Below are 24759 nucleotides of genomic sequence, written 5' to 3' on the forward strand. Positions count from 1 at the left end.
AGTCCCTCCCAGCTACTCAGGAGGCTGACGCAAGAGAATTGCTTGAACTTGGGAGGTGGAGGTTGCAGTGAGCTGAGATCGTGCCATTGCACTCTAGCCTGGGAAACAAGAGCAAAACTCAGTCTCAAAAATAAATAGCTTGAACCCGGGAAGCAGAGGTTGCAGTGAGCTGAGATTGCACCACTTCATTCCAGCCTGGGTGATAGAGCAACACTCTATCTCTAAATAAATAAATAAATAATCCTTTAGGATGGCAATGAATTTAAGGACTAAACTAGGGAGAATCGACTTTTTTTTTTTAAAATGGAGTCTTGGTCTGTCGCCCAGACTAGGGTGCAGTGGGTGCCATCTCGGCTCACTGCAACCTCCACCTTCCAGGTTCAAGGGATTCTTGTCCCTCAGCCTCCCAAGTAGCTGGGATTACAGGCACCCGCCACCATGCCTGGCTAATTTTTGTATTTTTAGTAGAGATGGGGTTTCACCATGTTGGCTATGGTTGGCCAGGCTGGTCTTGAACTCCTGACCTGAGGTGATCTGCCTGCCTCGGCCTCCCAAAGTGCTGGGATTACAGGCATGAGCCACTGTACCCAGCCCATTCGATATTATTTATTTATTTATTTATTTTTTGAGGTGGAGTCTCACTCTGTTGCCCAGGCTGGAGTGCAGTGGCACAATCTCGGCTCCCTGCAACCTCCGCCTCCCGGGTTCAAGCCGATTCTCCCGCCTCAGTCTCCCGAGTAGCTGAGATTAGAGGCGACCACCACTATAACCGACTAATTTTTGTATTTTTCAGTAGAGATAGGGCTTCACCATGTTGGCCAGGCTGGTCTCGAACTCCTGATGTCAGTTGATCCTCCCACCTCAGCCTCCCAAAATGCTGGAATTAAAGCTGTAAGCCACCGGGCCTGGTGGACATCTTTTAATAATCTGTCTTTCCATTCAGGTATATGGTATATGTCTCCATTTACTTAGGTCTTATTTCATATCCTTCAGGTTGGAGCTATCATTTCTTTTCATATAGGTTTTGCACATTTCTTGTGAGGTTTATTCCTTCATGGTCCATGGATTTTGTTGTGAATTGGGAATCCTTTTTCCACCAAGTATATTTTCTAATTTGTTACTTTAGTATACAGGAAAGATAACTAATTTTTATCCGCAGTTTATTATCTATGAAAGGATAAAAGTAGAACTACTCAGTAAAAGGTTTCCATAATCAAATAAGTATGGGCTAAACAAAGCTAAACAGATATGTTCACTGCTGGACTTATCAATGCTTGTGATAATTTTTTTTTTTTTTTTTTTTTGAGGCAGAGTTTTGCTCTGTAGCCCAGGCTGGAGTGCAGTGGCGGGATCTTGGCTCACCGCAACCTCCACCTCCCGGGTTCAAGTGATTCTCCTGCCTCAGCCTCCCGAGTAGCTGGGACTATGGCATGCACCACCACATCTGGCTAATTTTTGTAATTTTAATAGAGACAGGGTTTCACCATGTTGACTAGGCTGGTCTCAGAACTGTTGACCTCAGGTGATCTGCCTGCCTCAGCCTCCCAAAGTGCTGGGATTACAGGTGTGAGCCATCACCACCAGGCAATTGAAGACGTATATTCTATGAAGAAATGGGTAGATTTTAATGAACAATACCCCTTTTGTGGGCAGATTCCTAAGTCCCAGGCCCTCACAACAAGGGGTCAGTGGGGCTGGAGATGCCAGCTTCAGCTGCCAGAGGGACTGCTCCTCCAGGGCCACCCCAGCCCACTTTTGATCACCAAGTTTTGATCACCAAGAATCCCAAGAAAGGCACAGGGAATTTCCTTTCTTACCTGCCCATGAAACCTTTTGTCACTAGACATCCTGAAACATACTTTGGGAAACTGCATCCAAAGACCCTTCTAGTTTCAAATCTGTGGATCCAGGGGTCTCCACTGAACCTTACCTGATGCCCAAACTCCCACCCATTCACTCCCAACCAGAACACAGAAGATGACCTGGTGCCAAAATGAAAGCTTTAATGAGTGTTACTCCTAGACAGTCACGTCTCAGCTTCTGCCAGCCTCCACTGTCCCAGCTCTCTTAGCTGGGCGACAGGTGAGCTAGTTGCTGAGGGGTAGGGATCTGGAGTCTAAAGAGCAGAGCCAGGCAAAAGGAGGTACAGGAAGCCCCCGATGGGGGCTGGGCTCCCGGAGTGTGGTGCTGGGGGGTCATGGGCTTCAGGCCGGCCCCTCTTCAGGCATTCCTAGCAAAGCCACCAGGGGCTCCAGGGGTGTGGGGGTCCCCATGGGCACAGGGTGGGTGCGTTCATGCTTGCGCAAGTCGCTGGCACTCAAGAAGGCCTTGGGACAATGGGGGCAGGTGTAGGGGCGCACTGAGCTGTGAGTGCGGCTGTGTTTGCGCAGCCCAGCCCGGTCAGAGAAGCTCTTGCCGCACTGGGTGCAGGGGAAGGGCCGGAGCTCCGGGTGTGAGCGCTCGTGCCGACGCAGCAGCGTCATTGTGGAGAAGGTCTCCTTGCACTCTCGGCACACAAACTGGGGGGGCTTCTCGTCAGCCTCCTCACCCCCCGCCTCGCCTGCCCCTTCCAAGGGACCAGGAGCCTCCCGGACACCAGCATCTTGGCATTCCACATGCTCCACCGTCATGCCCACCACCTGCCACTGTGTGGCCATCACACCACCTGACTCCGGGGGCAGCCCTAGCAGCCCTGCTGGAGGGTCCCCCAGCCCCGCCCCTGCTGCCGGGGCGGCTGAACTCTCACCTGCCACGCCCACAGGCAGCGCCAACCCCACCACCAGCTCCTGTGCAGGGGGCACCCCCGCGGCCTCACTGCTTCGATGGGTCCGCTCGTGCTTCCTCAGGCTCGACGACACCACAAAGGATTTCCCACATGCGTTACAGTGGAAGGGGCGCTCCCCCGAGTGCACCCGGCTATGCTTCGTGAGGCTGGCACGCTCGGCGAAGGCTCGCCCGCACTCCTCACAGCGGAAGGGCCGCTGGCCAGAGTGCACCAGCGCGTGCCGCTTGAGGTCCCAGGACGCCACAAACGTCTTGTCACATTGCAGGCACTTGAACGGCCGGTCGCCCGTGTGCACACGCCGGTGCATGGCCAGGTCCGCCGGCTGCCGGAAGTCCTTGCCGCACTTCTCGCAGTGGTATGGCTTCACCCCTTCATGCGCGCGCTGGTGGCGACGGAAGCTCGAGGGGTCGGAGAACATGCGGCCGCAGCGCGGGCACAGGAAGGGCTTCTCCCCCGAGTGCGTGCGCTCGTGGCTCTGGTAGGAACTGAGCTGCGTGAAGCCCTTGCCGCAGGCCGGGCAGCGGTAGGGCTTCTGTGCCGCGTGGATGCGCTGGTGGCACGTGAGCGAGGATGAGCGGGAGAAGCTCTTCCCGCACTCGGAGCAGAGGAAGGGGCGCTCGCCGGTGTGGGACCTGCGGGGGTGTGGAGGACTTGGCATGAAGGCGACAGACCCATAACGTGACCCCACTGCCTGTCTGGGCTGTACTTTAGGGGCTCCCCAAACGTTCGTGGGGGCCTAGGCTTAATCCCCTAAGAGCCACATGGCTGCACCCCAGAGGAAGAAGCCTTCAGGCTGGCTGGGTGTCTCTATTCCAAAGACCTGTCTCTGCACATTAAAGACCAAGACATGGGCCGGGCGCGGTGGCTCACGCCTGTAATTCCAGCACTTTGGGAGGCCGAGGTCAGGAGATCGAGACCATCCCGGCTAACACGGTGAAACCCCGTCTTTACTAAAACTATAAAAAATTAGCCAGGCGTGGTGGTGGGTGCCTGTAGTCCCAGCTACTCGGGAGGCTGAGGCAGGAGAATGGCGTGAACCCGGGAGGCGGAGCTTGCAGTGAGCCGAGATCTTGCCACTGCACTCCAGCCTGGGCGGCAGAGCGAGACTCCGTCTCAAGAAAAAAAAAAAAAAAAAAGACCAAGACATGGCCAGGCGCGGTGGCTCACGCCTGTAATCCCAGCACTTTGGGAGGCCGAGGCGGGCGGATCACCTGAGGTCAGGAGTTCAAAACCAGTGTGACCAAAACGGAGAAACCCCGTCTCTACTAAAAATACAAAATTAGCCGGGCATGGTGGCGCATGCCTGTAATCCCAGCTACTCGGAAGGCTGAGGCAGGAGAATCGCTTGAACCCGGGAGGCGAAGGTTGCGGTGAGCCGAGATCGCGCCATTGCACTCTAGCCTGGGCAACAAGATCAAAACTCCGTCTCAAAAAACAAACAAACAAACAAAAACAAAACAAAACAAAACAGAAAACCAAGATACGTGTCCTCCGCCTTTTTTTTCCTGTTCCCCAGGCTGGAATGCAGTGGCCTGATCATGGCTCACTGCAGCCTCGACCTCCCAGGCTCAGGCCATCCTCACACCTTATCCTCCCAAGTACCCGGGACTAGAAGTGTACATCCCCACGCTCGGGTAATTTTTTTATTTTTATAGAGACGAGGCTTGCTGTGTTGCCCAGGCTGGTCTTGAACTCTTGGGCTCAAGCACTCCTCCTGCCTCAGCCTCCCAAAGTGCTGGAATTATAGGCGTGAGCTATTGTGCCCAGCCTAGAAACATGTCATTAATGTAGAGGCTGAGAAAAAGAAAAAAAAAATGACCTAGACAAACCAGGCCCCACTCACACCTCCTGGTCTCCACAAAAGACCCTCAGAACTGCCCAACTCCAAACCCCGCCCCCTTTCCAGCTGGCCTACAACGGAGGCCAATCTGACCCAATCCCATTCTCAGGGATCAACCTCAAGGTGGTTGCCACCTCTGCCCAATCAGGGGCACCAATTTCTCCCACATGCCTGGCCCCTCCCCTTGGATCTGCCATGCCCACCTTCCCATTGGCTCACTTTACCCTGAGACTCAACCCCAGGCCCCATTGGCTGCAGTAACGCTGTCGCCCTGCCCCGGAAGGCGCCCTGCCCCGGAAGGCACCCTCACCGCTCATGGTTGCGGAGGTCCTTTAGCTCCGCATAGGCTTTGCCGCAACGCTCACAGCTGTAGGGCCGCAGGCCAGCGTGAGTACGCCGGTGCTTGCGGAACACTGAAGGGTCAGCAAAGCTCTTGCCGCAGTCGGCGCAGGCGTAAGGCCGCTCGCCTGTGTGGCCACGCTGGTGGATCTTGAGCTTGGAGAGCGCGCCATAGGCCTTGGGGCAGTGCGCACAGCGGAAGGGCAGTTCGCCAGCGTGCGAGGCCAGGTGCACGCGCAGGCACACGGGCTGCATGAAGCGGCGGCCGCACTCGGGGCACGGAAAGGGCTTCTCCCCTGTGTGGCTGCGCCCGTGGCTGCGCAGCTCGGGTGCCGTCTTGTAGGCCTTGGGGCATAGCGGACACGCATAGGGCCTAGGCTTGGCCGCGGAGCCTGACACCTTCTCCCCACTGGCTTCCTCTGCCTTAGCTTCTGTCTCTGGCTTTGGCTTCACCTCGGCCACCTCTTCAGAGCAGTCTGCCGGCCCATGTGTGGCAGCGTGGCGCGCTGCCCTGGGCGCGTTTGGAAATGTCTTGGTACAGGACAGGCACTTGTAGCGGCGGCCCGAGCGCTTGTAGCCGGGGGCTGGGGACCGGGCCTCTGCAGCCTCCACTTCCATGGCCTTGGTGAACGGGGTTTCTCTGCAAGAGAAGCAAAGTTAGACCAAAGCCACATACCTTCGCCACTCCTGAAAGCCTCAGAGAGAACCCTATCTCACCTGCATTTCTCACCTCGGAACCCACACATCCTTCCTGCCCAGCATTCCTGGCTCTGACACCCTGCGTTCGTTTCCTCCCTGATCTGCTCATTGAAGAAAGGAGTTGGACCAAGTGTCCGCAGAGCCACTAAGAAAGGAGGCTGAGGGTCACAAAAGATTCACCTACACGTCCCCCCCCCCCGCCCCCAACGGGCTTTTCCAAACACTGTGGCATTCCCAGAGGCCCAGGTTCCATCTGTCTCACCATCTTCCTTCTTCAGCTCAGTGTCCAAGAACTATGCCAGGATAAAGAGTGTACCCAGACGTGGGCCTGGCCTGAAGGTCTCCAAGCGCCCAGAAAAGACAGACCTGGGACCAGAAAAGGGCTGAGCCAATGGGCTAAATCTGGTAGCTGGCACTGTCTGGAAGTGACAGGTCCCCAGCATTTGTGTTTTCTTTCCTCCTCTGGATGGTTAGTCCTCAGAGACAACAACTGTTCACACAGAATTCTGGCCTTGCACAGCTGTACGGGCCTCCGCCCCAGACTGGAATCTGTCCACTCTCTGCTCTGGAATCTTGTTGGCCTGTTCCCACAACTCTGGTAATGGAGAATCACTCAAGGCAGCCTGAGCCATTGCTAGCAGCTGGAAGCCTCTTTCTGAGTCATAACTGATGTATCTGATCTAACATGGCCTCCTGGGATACCAGCTCTAGCTGAGATCCCTACTTCCTGGTCCAGAACCCAGACGCCCTCCACCCAGCTGCTCCTGGGGATCATGGTTGGGAGGAAACAGGATTAATGGTTGTATTAGTCTTAACACCAGCTCATCCTCCCTGGGGGATGAAGGGAAGAGGATTATGGCAGATCCACTTAAGGAGTGCTCAGCAGCTGCTGCTGGGGGAAGGGGTCTGAGGAGTGGGGGCTGCAGGGAGCCAGGTGTGCCCAGAGGCTAGGGGGCCTACGTTCTACTTGCAGCCCTGTGGATTACTATGAGACCTCAGTGAAATGAGTGTTGTTTATAAGACTATTTCCGCCCGGCTGGGTGCGGTGGCTCACGCCTGTAATCCCAGCACTTTGGGAGGCCGAGGGGGGCGGATCACGAGGTCAGGAGACCGAGACCATCCTGGGTAACACAGTGAAACCCCGTCTCTACTGAAAATGCAAAAAAATTAACCGGGCGTGGTGGCAGGCGCCTGTAGTCCCAGCTACTCGGGAGGCTGAGGCAGGAGAATGGTGTGAACCTGGGAGGCGGAGCTTGCAGTGAGCCAAGATCGTGCCACCGCACTCCAGCCTGGGCGACAGAGCGAGACTCCATCTCAAAAAAAAAAAAAAAAAAAGACTATTTCCTCATCTGGACACGTTAGGGGTTGGTGGCTTCTAAGTTATGACACTGGGGTTCAGGAGGAGGAAACTGAGCTGAGCCACGAGGGTGCTAGGGGAAATACAGAGACTCAGGGCCCCTTATGCCAGGAAAGGGCGGGAGAAGCAGCTTACCTGGTTGACCCAGGGAGGACACAGGAGCCCCTGACGCGTGGCAAGGGCCACATCCTTAGAGTCAGCACCCTTCTGCCTGAAATCCCGGCCTCAGGCCTGCACGCTGCCCTCCCTCCCCAACCCCATGCAGCCGGTCTTCTCCCAAAAGTAATGAATGATGTTTCCTGTTCCCTGCTCAAGAACTTTCCATGGCTTCCACCACACCATGCAAATCCCCAGGTCCTTCCTGCTTGTTCCAAATCTGACAAGTCCTTCACTGGAGCCCCACTTCCACCAGGAGGATCCTCAAGCATCTCCCCTTTGGGTTTGGCCCCAATCCCACAAAACTCCATTCTATTCTCACTTGGTTATTTCACTTTTCCCACTAAATCCTAGGGCTTAGCCAGGTGTGGTGGCATGCGCCTGAAGTCCCAGCTACGTGGGAGGCTGAGGCGGGAGGATCCCGTGAACCCAGGGGTTCGAGGCTGCAGGGAACTATGATCGTACCACTGCGCTCCAGCCTGGGCAACCTGGCGAGACCCCATCTCTACTAAAAATAAAAATTAGCAGATGTGGTGGCATGTGCCTGTAGTACTGCCTACTTGAGAGGCTGGGGTGGGAGGACTGCTTGAGCCCAGGAGTTCAAGGCTGTACCACTGCACTCCAGCCTGGGAGACAGGGCAAGACAATGTCTCAATCAATCAATCAATAAATCAATCAATAATCAATCCTGGGGCTTGAAGATAAGTTAAAGGGACTGAATTCTAACCTTTCTGATGACTTGAATTCTTCCTACAGTTTCCAAGGGATCCCTCCCTATTTCTGGATGAGGTACTCACTACCCCTTCCAGACGGTTTCTGGAGAGTCTGCCTGATAATGTTCCTCCTTAATAAAAATGATAGCTTGGGCCAGGTTCAGTGGCTCACACTAGCACTTTGGGAGACCAAGGCGGGTGGATCGCTTGAGCCCAGGAGTTCAAGACAAGGCGGGTGGATCCCTTGAGCCCAGGAGTTCAAGACCAGCCTGGGCGATATAGCAAAATCCCATTTCTACAAAAAATACAAAAATTAGCCAGGCATGGTGGTGCATGCCTGTACTCCCAGCTACTCAAGAAGGCTGAGGTAGGAGAAATGCTTGAGCCTAAGGAGACTGAGGTTGCAGTAAGCCAAGATGGTGCCACTGCACTCCAGCCTGGCAACAGAGTGAGACCCCATCTCAAAAATAAATAAATAAATAAATGATAAAAAATATAGCTCACATTTACTGAGCACTCACCAAATACCAGGCAGTATCCTAAACTCCTTATGTGTATTAGCTCAGTTACCCTTCATGGCAACCCCATGAGGAAAGTTCTATTATTCCATTTTCACAGATAAGGGAACCAAGGTCCAGAGAAATGGTTCAGTATTTTGTTAAGTGCCCAGTCCCTGAAGCCAAACTGTCTGGCTTCAGATTTTGCCTCCATCACTTCCCAGCTGATGTGACCGTGTGTAATGTACTGCATGTCTTAGAACCTCAGTTTTCTAATCTGAAAAATGGAGATAATGATAGTACTTACCTGACAGAGTTGGGTGAGGAATGAATGAGTCAAAAATAATTACTGTCCTCAATTATCAAAGCGTCTTCTCAGAGCCAGACACATTGCTGGGTGTGCTAGTTTATTTAATTTAATGTCTTATAGCTTCCTGAGATAGGGATTCTTGTCCCTACTTTACAGAGGAATAAATCGAGGTTCCAAGAGTTAAGTGACTTGCCCATGGTCCCACAATGGGTAACCTAAGCAGCTGGGACTTCAGTCCAGGTGTTTAATTTGCCTTAAGTTGCTGGGGTCTTGCTCAGTGGTCTGGGGCCTCTTACGCTTGTCTGCTGCCTCCGCCAGCCCCACAGTGACCAGAACCCTGAGCTCAGGTCATACCTGTGTCTTCTCTCATCCTTGCAGAACTGCCCTGAGACCCTGGCCGGCACCCTTTATGTCTCTGCTTCCCTCTCAGAGGGCTTGGCCCAGTGGTTCTGAGCTCTGGCCCTTCTACTGCCTCTTGCCAGCTCTGGGTCTCAGCCTTCCTGTCTGTGAGTTAGACACCAGGTAGCTGGAGGGGAAATCCCTCCTCCCATGGCACTTCCCAGGGGAAAAGGTAGGGGAGTGCCAGGTTGGTCTCAGCATGCGCCCAGCTACACAAAGAGGCCAGGTAGGCTAGGTCTCTGTCTAACATCCCACCATTAAAAAAAAAAAAAAAAAAAAAAAAATATATATATATATATATATATAATTTTTGAGATGGAGTCTTACTCTGTTGCCCAGGCTGGAGTGCAGTGGCGCGATCTTGGCTTACTGCAACCTCCGCCTCCTGAGTAGCTGGGACTACAGGCACTTGCCACCACACCTGGCTAATTTTTTGTATTTTTAGTAGAGACGGGGTTTCACTGTGTTAGCCAGGATGGTCTCAATCTCCTGACCTCGTGATCCACCCGCCTCGGCCTCCCAAAGTGCTGGGATTACAGGCGAGAGCCACCACGCCCAGACTTTTTTTTTTTTTTTTTTTAAAGAGCTTGAGGTAGGCCTCAGGAATCTGTATTTTAAATACACTCTGGATCATTCCAGCCAATACTTTTGTTTGTTTGGTTTTGAAACAAGATCTCACTCTGTCACTCAGGCTGGAGTGCAGTGGTGCAGTCATGGCTTACTGCAGCCTTGACTTCCCAGACTCAAGCAATCCTCCCACTTCAGCCTCCCAAGTAGCTGGGACTACAGGCATGCACCACCATGCCTGGCTAATTTTTATTTTATTTTTAGTAGAGATGAAGTCTTGCTATGTTGCCTGGGCTGGTCTAGAACTCCTGGGCTCAAGTGATCCTCCCACTGCAGCCTCCCAAAGTGCTGGGATTACAGGCGTGAGCCACCGTGCCTGCCCAACCAATACTTAAGAACCAAACACACATCCTTAGGTCTCCACGAGCTCTCAGGAGAGGAGCATTTTAAGTGTTCACTACACCTCTTTTTCAGATATTGAGATTAAGGTCCCCACAAAGGAAAAACTGTACACAAGGACACACAGCTGGTCAAGGAGCCAGACTCGAACCCAAGTCTCCATTCTCTCCCCCAGGTTGAATCATGAGACTTCCCACTGCTCCCAGGAAAAAGACCAATATCTTTTCCATGGCCAGCATAGCCCCAAACCATCTAAATCCTGCCTACCTGGGCAGATCACTTGAGGCCAGGAGTTTGAGACCAGCCTGGCCAACATGGTGAAACCCCATCTCTACTAAAAATACACACACACACACACACACACACACACACACACACTCCTGCCTACCTCACCTCCCACTCCTCTCCCTGGCCCACTGGGCTCTACCCACAGAGGCCTCCTTTCTTCTCCTCAAAGAGCTAAATTCCTTCCCACCTCAGGGCAGTGGCACTAGCAGTTCCCTCTGTCTGAGCCACTCTTCTCCCAGGATCTTTGTGTAGCTGTCTTTTTTGGTGTTATTTGGATCTCAGCTCCCAGTCACCTCCTCAAAAAGAGCTTTCTTGACCACCTTTCCTTTTCTTCCCCCCTTTTAATATTCCAAATTTTTTCCTTTTTTAACCAACCAAGGAGCACTGAATGACTACCTTTCTCAATGCTATCTTTACCCCTGATAATCATTCTCTACTCTTTATTATTATTATTATTTTTTGACGGAATCTCATGATTATCTATCAAGCAGTTCTCCTGCCTCAGCCTCCTAAGTAGCTGGGACTACAGGTGCCCGCCACCACGCCCGGCTATTTTTTTTTTTTTTTTTGAGACGGAGTCTCACTCCGTCACCCAGGCTGGAGTGCAGTGGCACAATCTTGGCTCACTGCAAGCTCCGCCTCCCGGGTTCATGCCATTCTCCTGCCTTAGCCTCCCGAGTAGCTGGGACTACAGGTGCCCGCCACCACGCCCGGCTAATTTTTTGTATTTTTAGTAGAGACAGGGTCTCACTGTGTTAGCCAGGATGGTCTCAATCTCCTGACCTCGTGATCCACCTGCCTCGGCCTCCCAGAGTGCTGGGATTACAGGCGTGAGCCACTGCACCCGGCCCAATCCCGGCTAATTTTTGTATTTTTAGTAGAGATGGGGTTTCACCATGTTGGCCAGGATGGTCTCGATCTATTGACCTCGTGATCTGCCCACCTCAGCCTCCCAGAGTGCTGGGATTACAGGTGTGAGCCACCGCGCCCGGCCCTTTTTTTGAGACGGAGTCTTACTCTGTCCCCCAGGCTGGAGTGCAATGGCACAATATCTGCTCACTGCAACCTCCGCCTCCCAGGTTCAAGCGATTCACCTGCCTCAGCTTCCTGAGTAGCTGGAATTATAGGTGCCCGCCACTACATCTGGCTCATTTTTGTATTTTTAGTAGAGAGAGGATTTCACCATGTTGGCCAGGCTGGTCTTGAACTCCTGACCTCAAGTGATCCACCCACCTTGGCCTCCCAAAGTGCTTGGATTACAGGCATGAGCCACCGCGCCCAGCCCTCTTTACTTTTTAAAAATTGTTTTTATTTTTATTTATATATTTATTTTTGAGACAGAGTTTCACTCTTGTTGCCAAGGCTGGAGTGCAGTGGCACCATCTCTGCTCACTGCAACCTCCGCCGCCCCGGTTCACGAGATTTTCCTGCCTCAGCCTCCCGAGTAGCTGGAATTACAGGCATCCACCACCACGCCTGGCTAATTTTTTGTATTTTTAGTAGAGATGGAGTTTCACCATGTTGGCCAGGCTGGTCTCGAACTCCTGACCTCAGATGATCCACCGCCTCGGCTTCCCAGAGTGCTGGGATTACAGGCATGAGCCACCGTGCCTGGCTTATTTTTATTTATTTTATTATTTATTGTTATTATTATTTGAGACAGAGTCTCCCTCTGTTGCCCAGGCTGGAGTGCAATGGTATGATGTCGGTTCACTGCAACCTCTGCCTCCCGGGTTCAAGCAATTCTTCTGCCTCAGCCTCCCAAGTATTTGGGATTACAGGTGCCTGCCACCACGGCCAGCTAATTTTTTGTATTTTTAGTAGAGATGGCCATGTTGGCTAGGCTGGTCTGGAACTCCTGACCTCAGGTGATCCACCCACCTTGGCCTCCTAAAGTGCTGGGATTACAGGCTTGAGCCACCATGCCCGGCCTATTTATTTCATTTTTACTTATTTATTTTCTTTGAGAGAAAGTCTTTGTTGCCCAGGCTGGAGTGCAGTGGCTGCATCTCAGCTCACTGCAGCCTCCACCTCCCGGGTTGAAGTGACTCTCCAGCCTCAGCCTCCCGAGTAGCTGGGACTACAGGCGAAAGCCATCACACCTGGCAAACTTTTGTATTTTTAGTAGAGACAGGGTTTCACCACGTTGGCCACGCTGGTCTCGAACTCCTGACCTCAAGTGATCCGCCCACCTCAGCCTCCCAAAGTGCTGGGATTACAGGCGTGAGCCACCGTACCTGGCCTTTATTTTTATTTAGAGATTGGGTCTCACTCTGTCACCCTGGAGTGCAGTGGCTCAATCATAGCTCACTTCAGCCTCAAACTCCTGCACTCAAGCAATCCTCCTGAATAGCTAGGACTATAGGCACCCACCACCACACCTCGCTAATTTATTAAAAATTCTTTGTATATAGAGATGGAGGTCTCACTACGCTGCCGACAGTGGTCTCAAGAACTCCTGGCTTCAGATGCTCCTCCACTTTGGCTTCCTAAAGTGCTGTGATTACAGGCATGAGCCACAGTGACCAGCCCCCCTCCTCTCTAATTTCCTTTATGGTGTCATCTGGACAATACTCCTTGCAAGCTTACCATGGGCAAGGTATCATTCTAAGCATTTTGTGCATAATACTCAACTACTCAAGCCAACTGCACAGCTGCCTAGCAGTTCATTATGAGTGAATGTTTGTGTTCCCTGTCCATTCATATATTGAAATTCTAACTCTCATTGTGACTGTATTTGGAGACAAGGCCTTTATGGAAGTAATTAAGGCTGAATGACGTCATAAGGGTATGGCCCTGGTCCAGTAGGATTAGCGTTCTTATGAGAAGTGACACCACAAAGAAACAAGCTTACTAGTCACGGTCCCAGCCAGTGTTCAAATCCCAAACACCTGCTCTCTGAGCCCTGACTATTGCTTTGCTAGCATTACACATCTTATGGTTTGGCTGTTAATTCTTCATCACCAGCACCAGAGTCCAGGCTGGCAAAGGGCTAGGAAACCGATCATCTGCCTCCTCTACACCCAGAACCCTGTGTGGTGACCCAAAACAAATGGAAAGAACCAACCTCAGATGAAATTTGAACCCAGGTCTGTAGCCTCTGCCTCCTCCACAGTAGGAGTTTGTGAGAATGTCCACCAATAACTGCTTATTAACTAAATTCCTCCACCTTTCCAAGTCCACAAGGCCCAACTATTGCCCCAATATCCCACAGTGGGCTCCCTGTCGTGGCGATGAAGCCTTGCTTTGCCTCACTACTGGCTTAGGAAGGGGATGAAGTTCTGCTGTCTCACTAGGCAAGCAAAGATTCAATTTCCAAAAATCCTAGGCTAGGACCCTGGGGCAGGGATGAGGAGAAAAAGGAGGCACCTCAATCTTCCCATCTCTAAACAAGCAGTCACCACACAGGCCTCACGGCCAGGAGTGACGTAGTGAGCGGATGAACCCTGCAGAAGTGAGCGCTAATCATATTCTAGGCCTCCTACCGGGCCAGTTCACAACCTGATCCCAACCTACTTTTCCAGCCTCAGCTCCAGCGACAGAGTCCTCCTCCCGGCAGCGACCGAACCTCCAGCCACAATTCTCAATCCTCCACCTCTAGATGCAGTTTCCTGGGCTCGGGAGCCCTTGCCTGCCTTCTCCAACGGGAAAGCCCCTTTACATCCTTCAAGAACCCCCTTCCCTAGTGCCCTCAGGAATACTTAATGGCAGTAGAGAGGTAAGGGCCCCACGCCGCTCTGGACCTCAGTTTCCTCATCAGTAAAATGGGGTCCCTTAAGTTTGTGGGAGTTTGAAGGGCGGTGGGGCCTACGAAGCGCGCCGAGGAGCCGAGAGTTGCAGAAACCCGGAGCTCCTCGCTCCTCGCAACCGTCTGTACGCGGCGCCCCCGCCAGCCAGGCAGCCCCTGGAGGGCAGGACCCCGGTTATGAGCCTCAGAAAACGTGGCCTCGGAGGACGTGGCAAGGAGGACTGAACGAAGGATGAGGAGATGAACAAATGAATGGACGGAAGGCCGAATGAGGGACAAAGGCTTGCAAGATGGCGTTCTCTAGGACCGCGGGAGTGGTGGCCGGGCCTCAGCAGGGGAGGGGCCCGCCGGCGCCTAGGATCTTGCAGCGCGGGCCGCGCGGCCGGGACAAAAACCCGCAACATGGCGGGCTCTAGGACCCCCGGGACCACACCGCGCCGGGCCAGCAGCCGCGCGGGCCGAGCCTGGGTGTCCGCAGCCCAGAACCGCGGAGACAGCCGGCGGGTTCTAGGACCTGCTGGGCCCGCAATGCGCCCGGGGCCGCTCACAGCCCGCCCCGCCCGCGCTGCTCGCGCTGGGCCAACCCGGCCCGCCCTCGGCGCCCGCAGGGAAACTGAGGCCAGCTCGGATCGTGGCCGCGTGGGAGCTGCCCGGGGCCCTCGCGGCTTCCCGCCGGCGTTTCCTACCTGATGAGACTTGTGCTGACTCCGTGGCGTCGGCGTCGGCTCCTCGCACCGACGGAGCCCGGACCCTGCCAAACAGAGGCCGGCGCTAGGACCCAGCGGGGGGCGGGGAGGTGGGACCGGTGGCGCGGCGAGCGGAAGTGAGGGATCTTCCTCAGCTAGGAAGGAAGGGAAAGTTCCCGGGGAACCTCCAGCCTATGGCGGCAGAGAAGCATCTTGCAAGAGGTCTGTGTGTGTGCTGAGGCAAGGGGACGCCGGGCAGGCTGACGGTATACGCCCGCCTTGTGTTAGTCTGGGGCCAGGTCACCGGCAATGTCTTCAAGAACCAGAAGGTGGGAGGACAAAAAGGCCATGCTCAAGCTCTGCAAAACCTAAGTCCAATTATATTCCACAACATTTCCTTTAATAGCAAGGAGTGGGTTTCACGAAGTTTTCTCCATCTGCCTTGGGAAAAGTCCTCCAGAGAGCCCCACGAAAAGTGTCACCAAAGTACTGTGGCCAGGGCTGTAGAATCTTTTTCTCCCTTTCTGCGTCTATTCAATGTGCACCGGAACGATTCTAGCTGCTCTTGCCGGAAGTGTGGCTAGCATAGCGTGCAAAGACGCCGCGTTGTGACCTACGTGGGCGGAGTCAGCCGTGCAGACCTAGAACCTAGCGCCGGAAGTGTGTCTGCGTAAAACTGCGGCTCGGAGGCGGGACAGGCAGTGCTCCCGAAGCGGAAGTTTCGCGGGGAAGCTTTTGTACCTAAGGACACTTCCTGTTTCCTAGTAACAATAGGAAGTGTCCGCAGAGCTGGGGGTAGACTCCTGGCTCATGCCAGCTGCGCCCTCTTTTCTCTACCTCCTTCCTCTTCCCCCCTTCTCCTTTCCCTCTTTCCCTTCCCTCCCACCTCCCGGGAACCCTGGCTGAGTGTGCGTGTGTGGGAGCGCGAGAGCCCCCCGACAGCCACCCCTTGGGGCGCGCGGCTGCAGTTAGGGTAAGGGTCCCAGTGCGCAGGCGCGCTCTCGTTCGCGGTCCCCAACTGACGCGCCCGCGGCGGGAAGGAGAGGGGGCCGCCGGTGCGAGGTAGGCGTCTTGAGAGGAAATTGGCAGACGAGATGAGTGAGGTCAGAGGACTTCATTGGTGGTTGACTAGGGGAGGGGACTTTTGATCAAAGGGGCTTTGTGAGGTGAGAATTCCGGGGGCAGGTTCAGTGAAGGGGTTTACGGTCGGAAACAGTTGTACTGGGGTCCCATGGGAAGAAGAGTCAGAGTTGGAGAAGGACAAGACGATGTAGGAGGCATGAGAGAGCAAGGGCTTTGGGATGAAGACCGCCTCAGTCAGGGGGTTTGCTGTTACGTGAACTAGAATAACAGGCATTGCCGTGTGTTCTGAGGATTGAGTAACACAATGAATATAGTTAGCACAGTGCCTGGCACATGGTAATATAATACTCTTCATGAGTTGCTGTCATCATCAGTATTAAGAGAGGAGGCAGAAGAAAAAAATGAGAAAGACTGGTGAGGGTAAGATCAGGAGGCATGGGAGAGAAAAGGTAGGCAATGAAGTGACATTACAACCTGGTATTGATGTTATTCCCAAGATGGAAGATAGTTTGAGTTCAAGGGAAGTAGATAAAAGAAGTCGCTAAGAGAGTCTTTTGGGGTTTTTTGTTTTTTTGAGATGGAGTCTCGCTCTGTCACCCAGGCTGGAGTGCTGTGGTGGGATCTCAGCTCACTGCAACCTCCACCTCCCAGGTTCAAGCAGTTCTTCAGCCTCAGCCTCCTGAGTAGCTAGAATTACAGGTGCCCACCACCACGCCCGGCTAATTTTTGTATTTTTAGTAGAGACAGGGTTTCACCATGTTGGCCAGGCTGGTCTTGAACTCCTGAACTCAGGTGATCCACCAGCCTCGGCCTCCCAAAGTGCTGGGATTACAGGCGTGAGCCACCACGCCTGGCCCAGTTAAGAGAGTCTTAACTCTCTTAACTCTCTTGTCACAAGGAAAAGAGACCTTGTGACACTGAAATGACTCGGGGTGGTGGGGGAACAAGCCAGCCCTTTCCCTGAAGGAGGCCTCTAACCTCTCCTCTCAGGTCCTCAGCTATTAACTGGAGGAAACAGCTGCTTTTTCAGTGCTTCTCAGCTACTCTGTTTGGCTGAGAGATGAAGTAGGAAGATTTGGACTTCTCTTATTGAAAGGCCTAGAGAAGGTTTTGGTGTCCTTTTAAGATGTCACAGAAAATTTTTGTTTCAGGATTGTAGGGAGCAGATTCCTACTGTTCTTAAAGGACAGTAATGCCTTTTGAGTCTGGTCTGAAGAACATAACAGGTCTGTGATCAGAAGTAGGTTGCATCTCTCTCAACTTTAATTTCCTTAGCTATACCTGTAGGGATGACTTAAGCCTAGGGGAGCTCCTATATTTGGGAAGCTTGTGCACAGGGAAGCCTTAAATGATGGTGCCTGCAGATTGGATCTAGTAGAAATTAGGTCCTTGGGCATGGATGCTTGGGGAACCTCTCAGTGACCTCAGGTGAACTTGTTGCTCGTAGAGCCAAGAGGCGAAGTTAATTCAGGCCTTCCTTTTGACCACTGCCCCCTCTTCCTAGGCCTTGGCCCCTCCACCAGAGGAAGGTGCTGCCACGTGTCTGCTCCTTCTGAACCTCCAGGTTTCTGCTACGTTGCCCCATGGAGGACACACCCCCCTCACTCAGCTGCTCCGACTGTCAGCGCCACTTTCCCAGCCTCCCAGAGCTCTCTCGGCACCGAGAACTGCTCCATCCATCTCCCAACCAGGACAGTGAGGAGGCTGACAGCATCCCTCGGCCCTACCGTTGTCAGCAGTGTGGGCGGGGCTACCGTCACCCCGGGAGCCTGGTTAACCATCGTCGGACCCACGAGACTGGCCTTTTCCCCTGTACCACCTGTGGCAAGGACTTCTCCAATCCCATGGCTCTCAAGAGCCATATGAGGACACATGCTCCTGAGGGCCGCCGCAGGCACAGGCCCCCACGCCCCAAGGAAGCCACTCCACACCTCCAGGGTGAGACGGTGTCCACTGACTCCTGGGGCCAAAGGCTTGGCTCTAGTGAAGGCTGGGAAAACCAGACAAAACATACAGAAGAGACACCTGACTGTGAATCTGTACCTGACCCCAGGGCAGCTTCGGGTACGTGGGAAGATCTGCCCACCAGACAAAGAGAAGGCTTGGCAAGCCACCCAGGTCCTGAGGATGGTGCAGACGGCTGGGGACCCTCCACTAACTCTGCCAGAGCCCCTCCTCTCCCCATCCCAGCCAGCAGCCTTCTTAGCAACTTGGAACAGTATCTGGCTGAATCAGTAGTGAACTTCACAGGGGGCCAGGAGCCCACCCAGTCCCCTCCTGCTGAGGAGGAGCGGCGGTACAAATGTAGTCAGTGTGGCAAGACCTACAAGCACGCCGGGAGCCTCACCAACCACCGCCAGAGCCACACGCTGGGCATCTACCCCTGTGCCATCTGTTTCAAGGAGTTCTCTAACCTCATGGCTCTGAAGAACCACTCTCGACTGCATGCCCAGTATCGGCCTTACCACTGTCCCCACTGCCCCCGTGTCTTCCGGCTCCCCCGGGAGCTGCTGGAACACCAGCAGTCCCATGAGGGTGAAAGGCAGGAGCCACACTGGGAGGAGAAAGGGATGCCCACCACCAATGGGCACACAGATGAGAGCAGCCAGGACCAGCTCCCCAGTGCACGGATGCTGAATGGCTCTGCGGAGCTCAGCACCTCTGGGGAGCTGGAGGACAGTGGCCTGGAGGAATACCGGCCTTTCCGCTGTGGGGACTGTGGCCGTACTTACCGCCATGCTGGGAGCCTCATCAACCATCGAAAGAGCCACCAGACAGGTGTCTACCCCTGCTCACTCTGTTCTAAGCAGCTGTTCAATGCGGCTGCCCTCAAAAACCATGTGCGGGCTCATCACAGGCCCAGGCAAGGAGTTGGGGAAAATGGGCAGCCATCAGTCCCACCAGCTCCCCTGCTGCTGGCTGAGACCACCCACAAAGAGGAAGAGGACCCCACCACCACCCTGGACCATCGGCCCTATAAGTGCAGTGAGTGTGGTCGTGCTTACCGCCACCGGGGGAGCCTGGTGAACCATCGCCACAGCCATCGGACTGGAGAGTACCAGTGCTCACTCTGTCCCCGCAAGTACCCCAATCTCATGGCCCTGCGCAACCACGTGCGGGTACATTGCAAGGCTGCTCGCCGAAGTGCAGACATCGGGGCTGAGGGTGCCCCCAGCCACCTCAAGGTAGAACTCCCGCCTGACCCAGTGGAGGCAGAGGCAGCCCCGCACACAGATCAGGACCATGTGTGCAAACATGAAGAAGAGGCCACGGACATCACCCCAGCAGCAGACAAGACAGCAGCACATATCTGTAGCATCTGTGGGCTGCTCTTTGAAGACCCTGAGAGCCTTGAACGTCATGGCCTGACTCATGGGGCAGGGGAAAAGGAAAATAGCAGAACAGAGACCACAATGTCACCTCCTAGGGCCTTTGCCTGCCGAGACTGTGGAAAGAGCTATCGCCACTCAGGCAGCCTTATCAACCACAGGCAGACCCACCAGACAGGAGACTTCAGTTGTGGGGCCTGTGCCAAGCACTTCCACACCATGGCTGCCATGAAGAACCACTTGCGCCGGCACAGTCGGCGGCGGAGCAGGCGGCATCGGAAGCGGGCTGGCGGTGCCAGCGGTGGGAGAGAAGCCAAACTCCTGGCAGCGGAGAGCTGGACCCGGGAGCTAGAAGACAATGAAGGCCTGGAGTCTCCCCAAGACCCTTCAGGGGAAAGTCCTCATGGGGCTGAAGGCAACCTGGAAAGTGATGGGGACTGTTTGCAGGCTGAATCTGAAGGGGACAAATGTGGGCTTGAGAGGGATGAGACCCATTTCCAGGGTGATAAAGAGAGTGGAGGCACTGGGGAAGGACTGAAAAGGAAGGATGCCAGTTTACTTGACAACTTGGACATCCCAGGTGAGGAAGGTGGTGGCACTCACTTCTGCGATAGCCTCACTGGGGTGGATGAAGACCAGAAGCCAGCCACTGGCCAACCCAACTCCTCTTCCCACTCTGCCAATGCTGTCACTGGCTGGCAGGCTGGGGCCGCTCACACATGCTCTGACTGTGGGCATTCTTTCCCCCATGCCACTGGCCTGCTGAGCCACAGGCCCTGCCACCCACCAGGCATCTATCAGTGCTCCCTCTGCCCGAAGGAGTTTGACTCTCTGCCTGCCCTCCGCAGCCACTTCCAGAACCATAGGCCTGGGGAGGCGACCTCAGCACAGCCTTTCCTCTGCTGCCTCTGCGGCATGATCTTCCCTGGGCGGGCTGGCTACAGGCTTCACCGGCGCCAGGCCCACAGCTCCTCTGGCATGACTGAGGGCTCAGAGGAGGAGGGGGAAGAGGAAGGAGTGGCAGAGGCAGCCCCTGCACGCAGTCCACCACTGCAGCTCTCGGAAGCAGAGCTGCTGAATCAGCTGCAGCGGGAGGTGGAAGCGCTGGACAGTGCAGGGTATGGTCACATCTGTGGCTGCTGTGGTCAGACCTACGATGACCTGGGGAGCCTGGAGCGTCACCACCAAAGTCAGAGTTCTGGGACTACTGCAGACAAGGCTCCCAGCCCCTTGGGAGTGGCAGGTGATGCCATGGAGATGGTCGTGGACAGTGTCTTGGAGGACATAGTGAATTCTGTCTCTGGAGAGGGTGGAGATGCCAAGTCTCAAGAGGGAGCAGGCACCCCCTTGGGAGACAGCCTCTGCATCCAGGGTGGGGAAAGTTTGCTGGAGGCTCAGCCCCGCCCCTTCCGCTGCAACCAGTGTGGCAAGACCTATCGCCATGGGGGCAGCCTGGTGAACCACCGCAAGATCCACCAGACTGGAGACTTTCTCTGCCCTGTCTGCTCCCGCTGCTACCCCAACCTGGCTGCCTACCGTAATCATCTGCGGAACCACCCTCGCTGCAAAGGCTCTGAGCCCCAGGTTGGGCCCATCCCAGAGGCAGCAGGTAGCAGTGAGCCGCAGGTTGGGCCCATCCCAGAAGGAGGCAGCAACAAGCCCCAGCACATGGCAGAGGAGGGGCCGGGGCAAGCAGAAGTCGAGAAGCTCCAGGAAGAACTTAAAGTGGAGCCCCTGGAGGAAGTGGCCAGGGTGAAAGAAGAGGTGTGGGAGGAGACCACTGTGAAGGGGGAGGAGATAGAGCCCAGGCTGGAGACCGCCGAGAAGGGCTGCCAGACTGAAGCCAGCTCTGAGCGGCCCTTCAGCTGCGAGTTGTGTGGCCGATCCTACAAGCACGCCGGCAGCCTCATCAACCACCGGCAGAGCCACCAGACCGGCCACTTTGGCTGTCAGGCCTGCTCCAAGGGCTTCTCAAACCTCATGTCCCTCAAGAACCACCGGCGCATCCATGCAGATCCCCGACGTTTCCGCTGCAGCGAGTGTGGGAAGGCCTTCCGCCTGCGGAAACAGCTGGCCAGCCACCAGCGGGTCCACATGGAACGGCGTGGGGGTGGGGGCACCCGAAAGGCGACTCGGGAAGATCGGCCCTTCCGCTGTGGGCAGTGCGGGCGGACCTATCGCCACGCCGGCAGCCTCCTGAACCACCGGCGCAGCCACGAGACGGGCCAGTACAGCTGCCCCACCTGCCCCAAGACCTACTCCAACCGCATGGCCCTGAAGGACCACCAGAGGCTGCACTCAGAGAATCGGCGGCGACGGGCTGGACGGTCCAGGCGCACAGCTGTGCGTTGCGCCCTCTGTGGCCGCAGCTTCCCTGGCCGGGGATCTTTGGAGCGGCACCTGCGGGAGCATGAGGAGACAGAAAGGGAGCCAGCCAATGGCCAGGGAGGCCTGGATGGCACAGCGGCCAGTGAGGCGAACCTGGCTGGCAGCCAGGGACTAGAGACCCAATTGGGTGGTGCTGAGCCAGTACCCCACTTGGAGGATGGAGTCCCAAGGCCAGGGGAGCGCAGTCAGAGCCCCATCAGGGCAGCAAGCTCAGAAGCCCCAGAGCCACTGTCCTGGGGTGCAGGGAAGGCAGGTGGGTGGCCGGTAGGTGGGGGACTGGGGAATCATAGTGGAGGCTGGGTTCCTCAGTTCCTAACTAGGTCAGAGGAGCCAGAGGACAGTGTCCACAGGAGTCCTTGCCACGCTAGTGACTGCCAGCTCAATGGACCTAATCTGAGTCACATGGATAGCTGGGACAACAGAGACAACAGCTCTCAGCTGCAGCCAGGGAGCCACTCCTCCTCTTGCAGCCAGTGTGGCAAGACTTACTGCCAGTCGGGCAGCCTCTTGAACCACAACACCCACAAGACAGACCGACACTATTGCCTGCTCTGCTCCAAGGAGTTCTTAAATCCTGTGGCCACAAAGAGCCACAGCCACAACCACATAGACGCCCAGACCTTTGCCTGTCCTGACTGTGGCAAAGCCTTTGAGTCCCACCAGGAACTGGCCAGCCACCTGCAGGCTCATGCCCGGGGCCACAGCCAGGTGCCAGCCCAGATGGAGGAGGCCAGAGATCCCAAAGCCGGGACTGGGGAGGACCAGGTGGTTCTCCCTGGTCAAGGGAAAGCCCGGGAGGCCCCATCAGAAACCCCCAGAGACCCAGGAGAGAGTGTGGAGAGAGCCAGGGGAGGACAAGCGGTGACGTCCATGGCGGCTGAGGACAAGGAGCGGCCCTTCCGCTGCACCCAGTGCGGGCGCTCCTACCGCCATGCTGGCAGCCTGCTGAACCACCAGAAGGCCCACACCACAGGGTTATACCCGTGCTCCCTCTGTCCCAAACTTCTCCCTAACCTGCTGTCTCTTAAGAACCACAGCAGGACCCACACGGACCCCAAGCGCCACTGCTGCAGCATCTGTGGCAAGGCCTTTCGGACAGCTGCCCGGCTGGAGGGCCACGGGCGGGTCCATGCACCCCGGGAGGGGCCTTTCACCTGCCCCCATTGTCCCCGCCACTTCCGCCGCCGAATCAGCTTCGTGCAGCACCAGCAGCAGCACCAGGAGGAGTGGACGGTGGCCGGCTCCGGTAGGGGGCATGAAGGGTCCCAGGAGGAGGTGGGCACACAGTGGAGGGGGAAGTCCAGCCCCAAAGTGGGTGGGGGAGCAAGGAGTGAGAGGAGAGAGCCCCGGGGATTCTAAGAGGTGGGCGGGGGCTTGGCTATGGGGTGAGAGAAGTAGTTTGAGGATGTGCTGAGCTGAGCACCCGCAGGTCAGGTATAACAAATAGGGTGGGTTGGGCAGCACGTGGGGGCGTGGTCAGGCCGAGGCTGCTACCTGGGCTCCTCCATTACACTGTAGCCAGAATGGAATGGTCTTTCTGTTCAGGGGAAGGTCACTGGGTACCCCCTGGCTGCTGTGTCTGGAAACCCTCCTGAGTCAGCCAGTAAAGTAATGACTTCCAGAGAAAAAGAGGAAGCCATTGGTTTGGTCTAGGTTCCATTCTTTCCTGGAGCAGGCCGGGTGCCAGGGAACAAGGGATGGGGCATGGGCTCCACGGCTTCCCTGCTGACTTGGCCACGGAAACTGGTTCACTGGTTGGCACCCTACTCCCTGTCCCTCTTTCCCTGCGCCTTGTCTCTGCTGCTCCTCTCCTTGGAAACTAGACCTCTGGTCCTTCCCTGTCAGTGTTGCTCCCATCTCTTCTCTAACCTTTATTCAGCCCCTTCTCCCTCTGCTGCCAACGGCCTTTTTAGGATCCAACCAAACCACCCTTTCTACCTGCGCACCCTGCCACCCTCTGCACACCTTTAACTGGAGGACTGAGTCACAGATAATTGTTTCCTTGAAGTCCAGGCCCAGCTGCAGCAACAACAGTCATTAGCCCGTGTCACATCCCTGATCAGAGGGCATCTCCGTGGGGAATCGCCTCCACCCAGCACTGCTGGAAGCCGCAGCTGCCAGGGAGTGGGGCGGCCGGTTCCCTCAGCAGGACCTGGGCTGGCCTCTCCACCTCCTCTAGTAGAGGCGGACCCATTCCATCTAGTGGCCACCGAGGGTGGGTGGCCCTGAGATGGTGGGCCCTTGACAGGCCTTGTCAGAGCAGAGGGCAGGTGGGAGTCACCTGAAAGCTGAAGGAATGGCTTTAAGGATAGAAGATTTCTCATGACCTCAAGGGATATGAGGGAGGAGCCAGTTTGCCAGGGCTGGGAAAATAATTAGGAGGCCTAGAATCCCTGTTCTCATCTGGGCCTCCGGGGCCAGGGGCGGGGGAATGGCCTGCAGGGCTGGGAGGGGGTACACGCTGTGCGGGGTCTGCCCCTCAGTTGGTGACCTCCTCTCTCTCTCCCCCCAGGAGCCCCAGTGGCACCAGTGACGGGCAGAGGGGACTTGCCATTGCCCCCTCCACCCACCCCCACGACCCCACTCCTGGATCCTTCACCCCAGTGGCCTGCAGACCTCAGCTTCTCCCTCTGAACTTCAAGTCTCCAAAGATCAGAATCTGGGGGAGGGAGCGCGTGCAGGGAGGGGCTTGATCTCCACATTTTCTCAGGAGTAGTTTGGGCATCCCCATATCTTCTCCTCTCCCCTTGTGAAGAGGACCCAGATCTGGCTTCTTTCCCAAGGAGGGGGTGGGGTGTTCCTCGCGTCCCTGTCCTTGAAGGACCTCCTTCCCCCAGCCTCATCACCGTGCTCTTCTCAGCGCCACCCTCAGCAGCCAGATTGGAACACCAGGGAGAGGCGGATGCAGAGCCCCACCGGTGGGAAAGTTGCCTGTGGAAGGGAGCCTTTTGCTACAATTTGTAACTTATTTTCTAAAGTCTATTTTGTAACAATTTATTTAAGTTTAAAAAAAGGAAAACTGCTGCCCCCCAAAAAAAGAAATTTTCAAAACAACGTGGCTGGCGTGATTGTATCTGAAAGGGTAAAGGAGGAGGAAAGCTGGGACACCTGCTTGGTAGCAGAGTTGGGTGTGGGAATGTCCACAGACACCCCTGTCCTGCAGGGTGGGGAGTGGG

At 55.4% G+C, this 24759-nt stretch overlaps 2 protein-coding genes across 13 annotated transcripts; one reads left to right on the plus strand and one right to left on the minus strand.

Annotated features, from left to right (window-relative positions):
• Positions 1-1983: 1983 nt before the first annotated feature.
• ZNF668 (zinc finger protein 668) lies at positions 1984-14915 on the minus strand. Of its 6 annotated transcripts, none has more exons than XM_063797771.1 (4): positions 5926-6155; positions 5695-5808; positions 4936-5604; positions 1984-3417 (listed from the first exon to the last, which is right to left on the minus strand). In XM_063797771.1, the coding sequence occupies exons 2-4, from the start codon at positions 5724-5726 to the stop codon at positions 2205-2207; spliced, it is 1914 nt and encodes a 637-aa protein (XP_063653841.1). In that variant the 5' UTR covers positions 5727-5808; positions 5926-6155; the 3' UTR covers positions 1984-2204. The 6 variants fall into 6 exon arrangements, with proteins under 6 accessions (XP_063653841.1, XP_054525297.1, XP_016785231.1 ...); XM_054669322.2 differs by having other exon boundaries at positions 5682-5808; positions 5926-6029; XM_016929742.3 differs by lacking the exons at positions 5695-5808; positions 5926-6155 and adding an exon at positions 14784-14915.
• Positions 14916-14917: 2 nt separating this feature from the next.
• Positions 14918-24637, plus strand: ZNF646 (zinc finger protein 646). Of its 7 annotated transcripts, none has more exons than XM_063797766.1 (3): positions 14918-15005; positions 17371-22829; positions 24096-24637. In XM_063797766.1, exons 2-3 carry the CDS (start codon positions 17450-17452, stop codon positions 24215-24217), a joined length of 5502 nt encoding a protein of 1833 aa, XP_063653836.1. In that variant the 5' UTR covers positions 14918-15005; positions 17371-17449; the 3' UTR covers positions 24218-24637. The 7 variants fall into 7 exon arrangements, 6 of the variants coding, with proteins under 6 accessions (XP_063653836.1, XP_063653834.1, XP_016785224.3 ...); XM_063797764.1 differs by lacking the exon at positions 14918-15005 and adding an exon at positions 15448-15886; XM_016929735.4 differs by lacking the exon at positions 14918-15005 and adding an exon at positions 15521-15845.
• The last annotated feature ends 122 nt before the right edge of the window (positions 24638-24759 follow it).

Source organism: Pan troglodytes, chromosome 18 (assembly GCF_028858775.2).
Source record: "Pan troglodytes isolate AG18354 chromosome 18, NHGRI_mPanTro3-v2.0_pri, whole genome shotgun sequence".
Lineage (NCBI taxonomy): Eukaryota > Metazoa > Chordata > Mammalia > Primates > Hominidae > Pan > Pan troglodytes.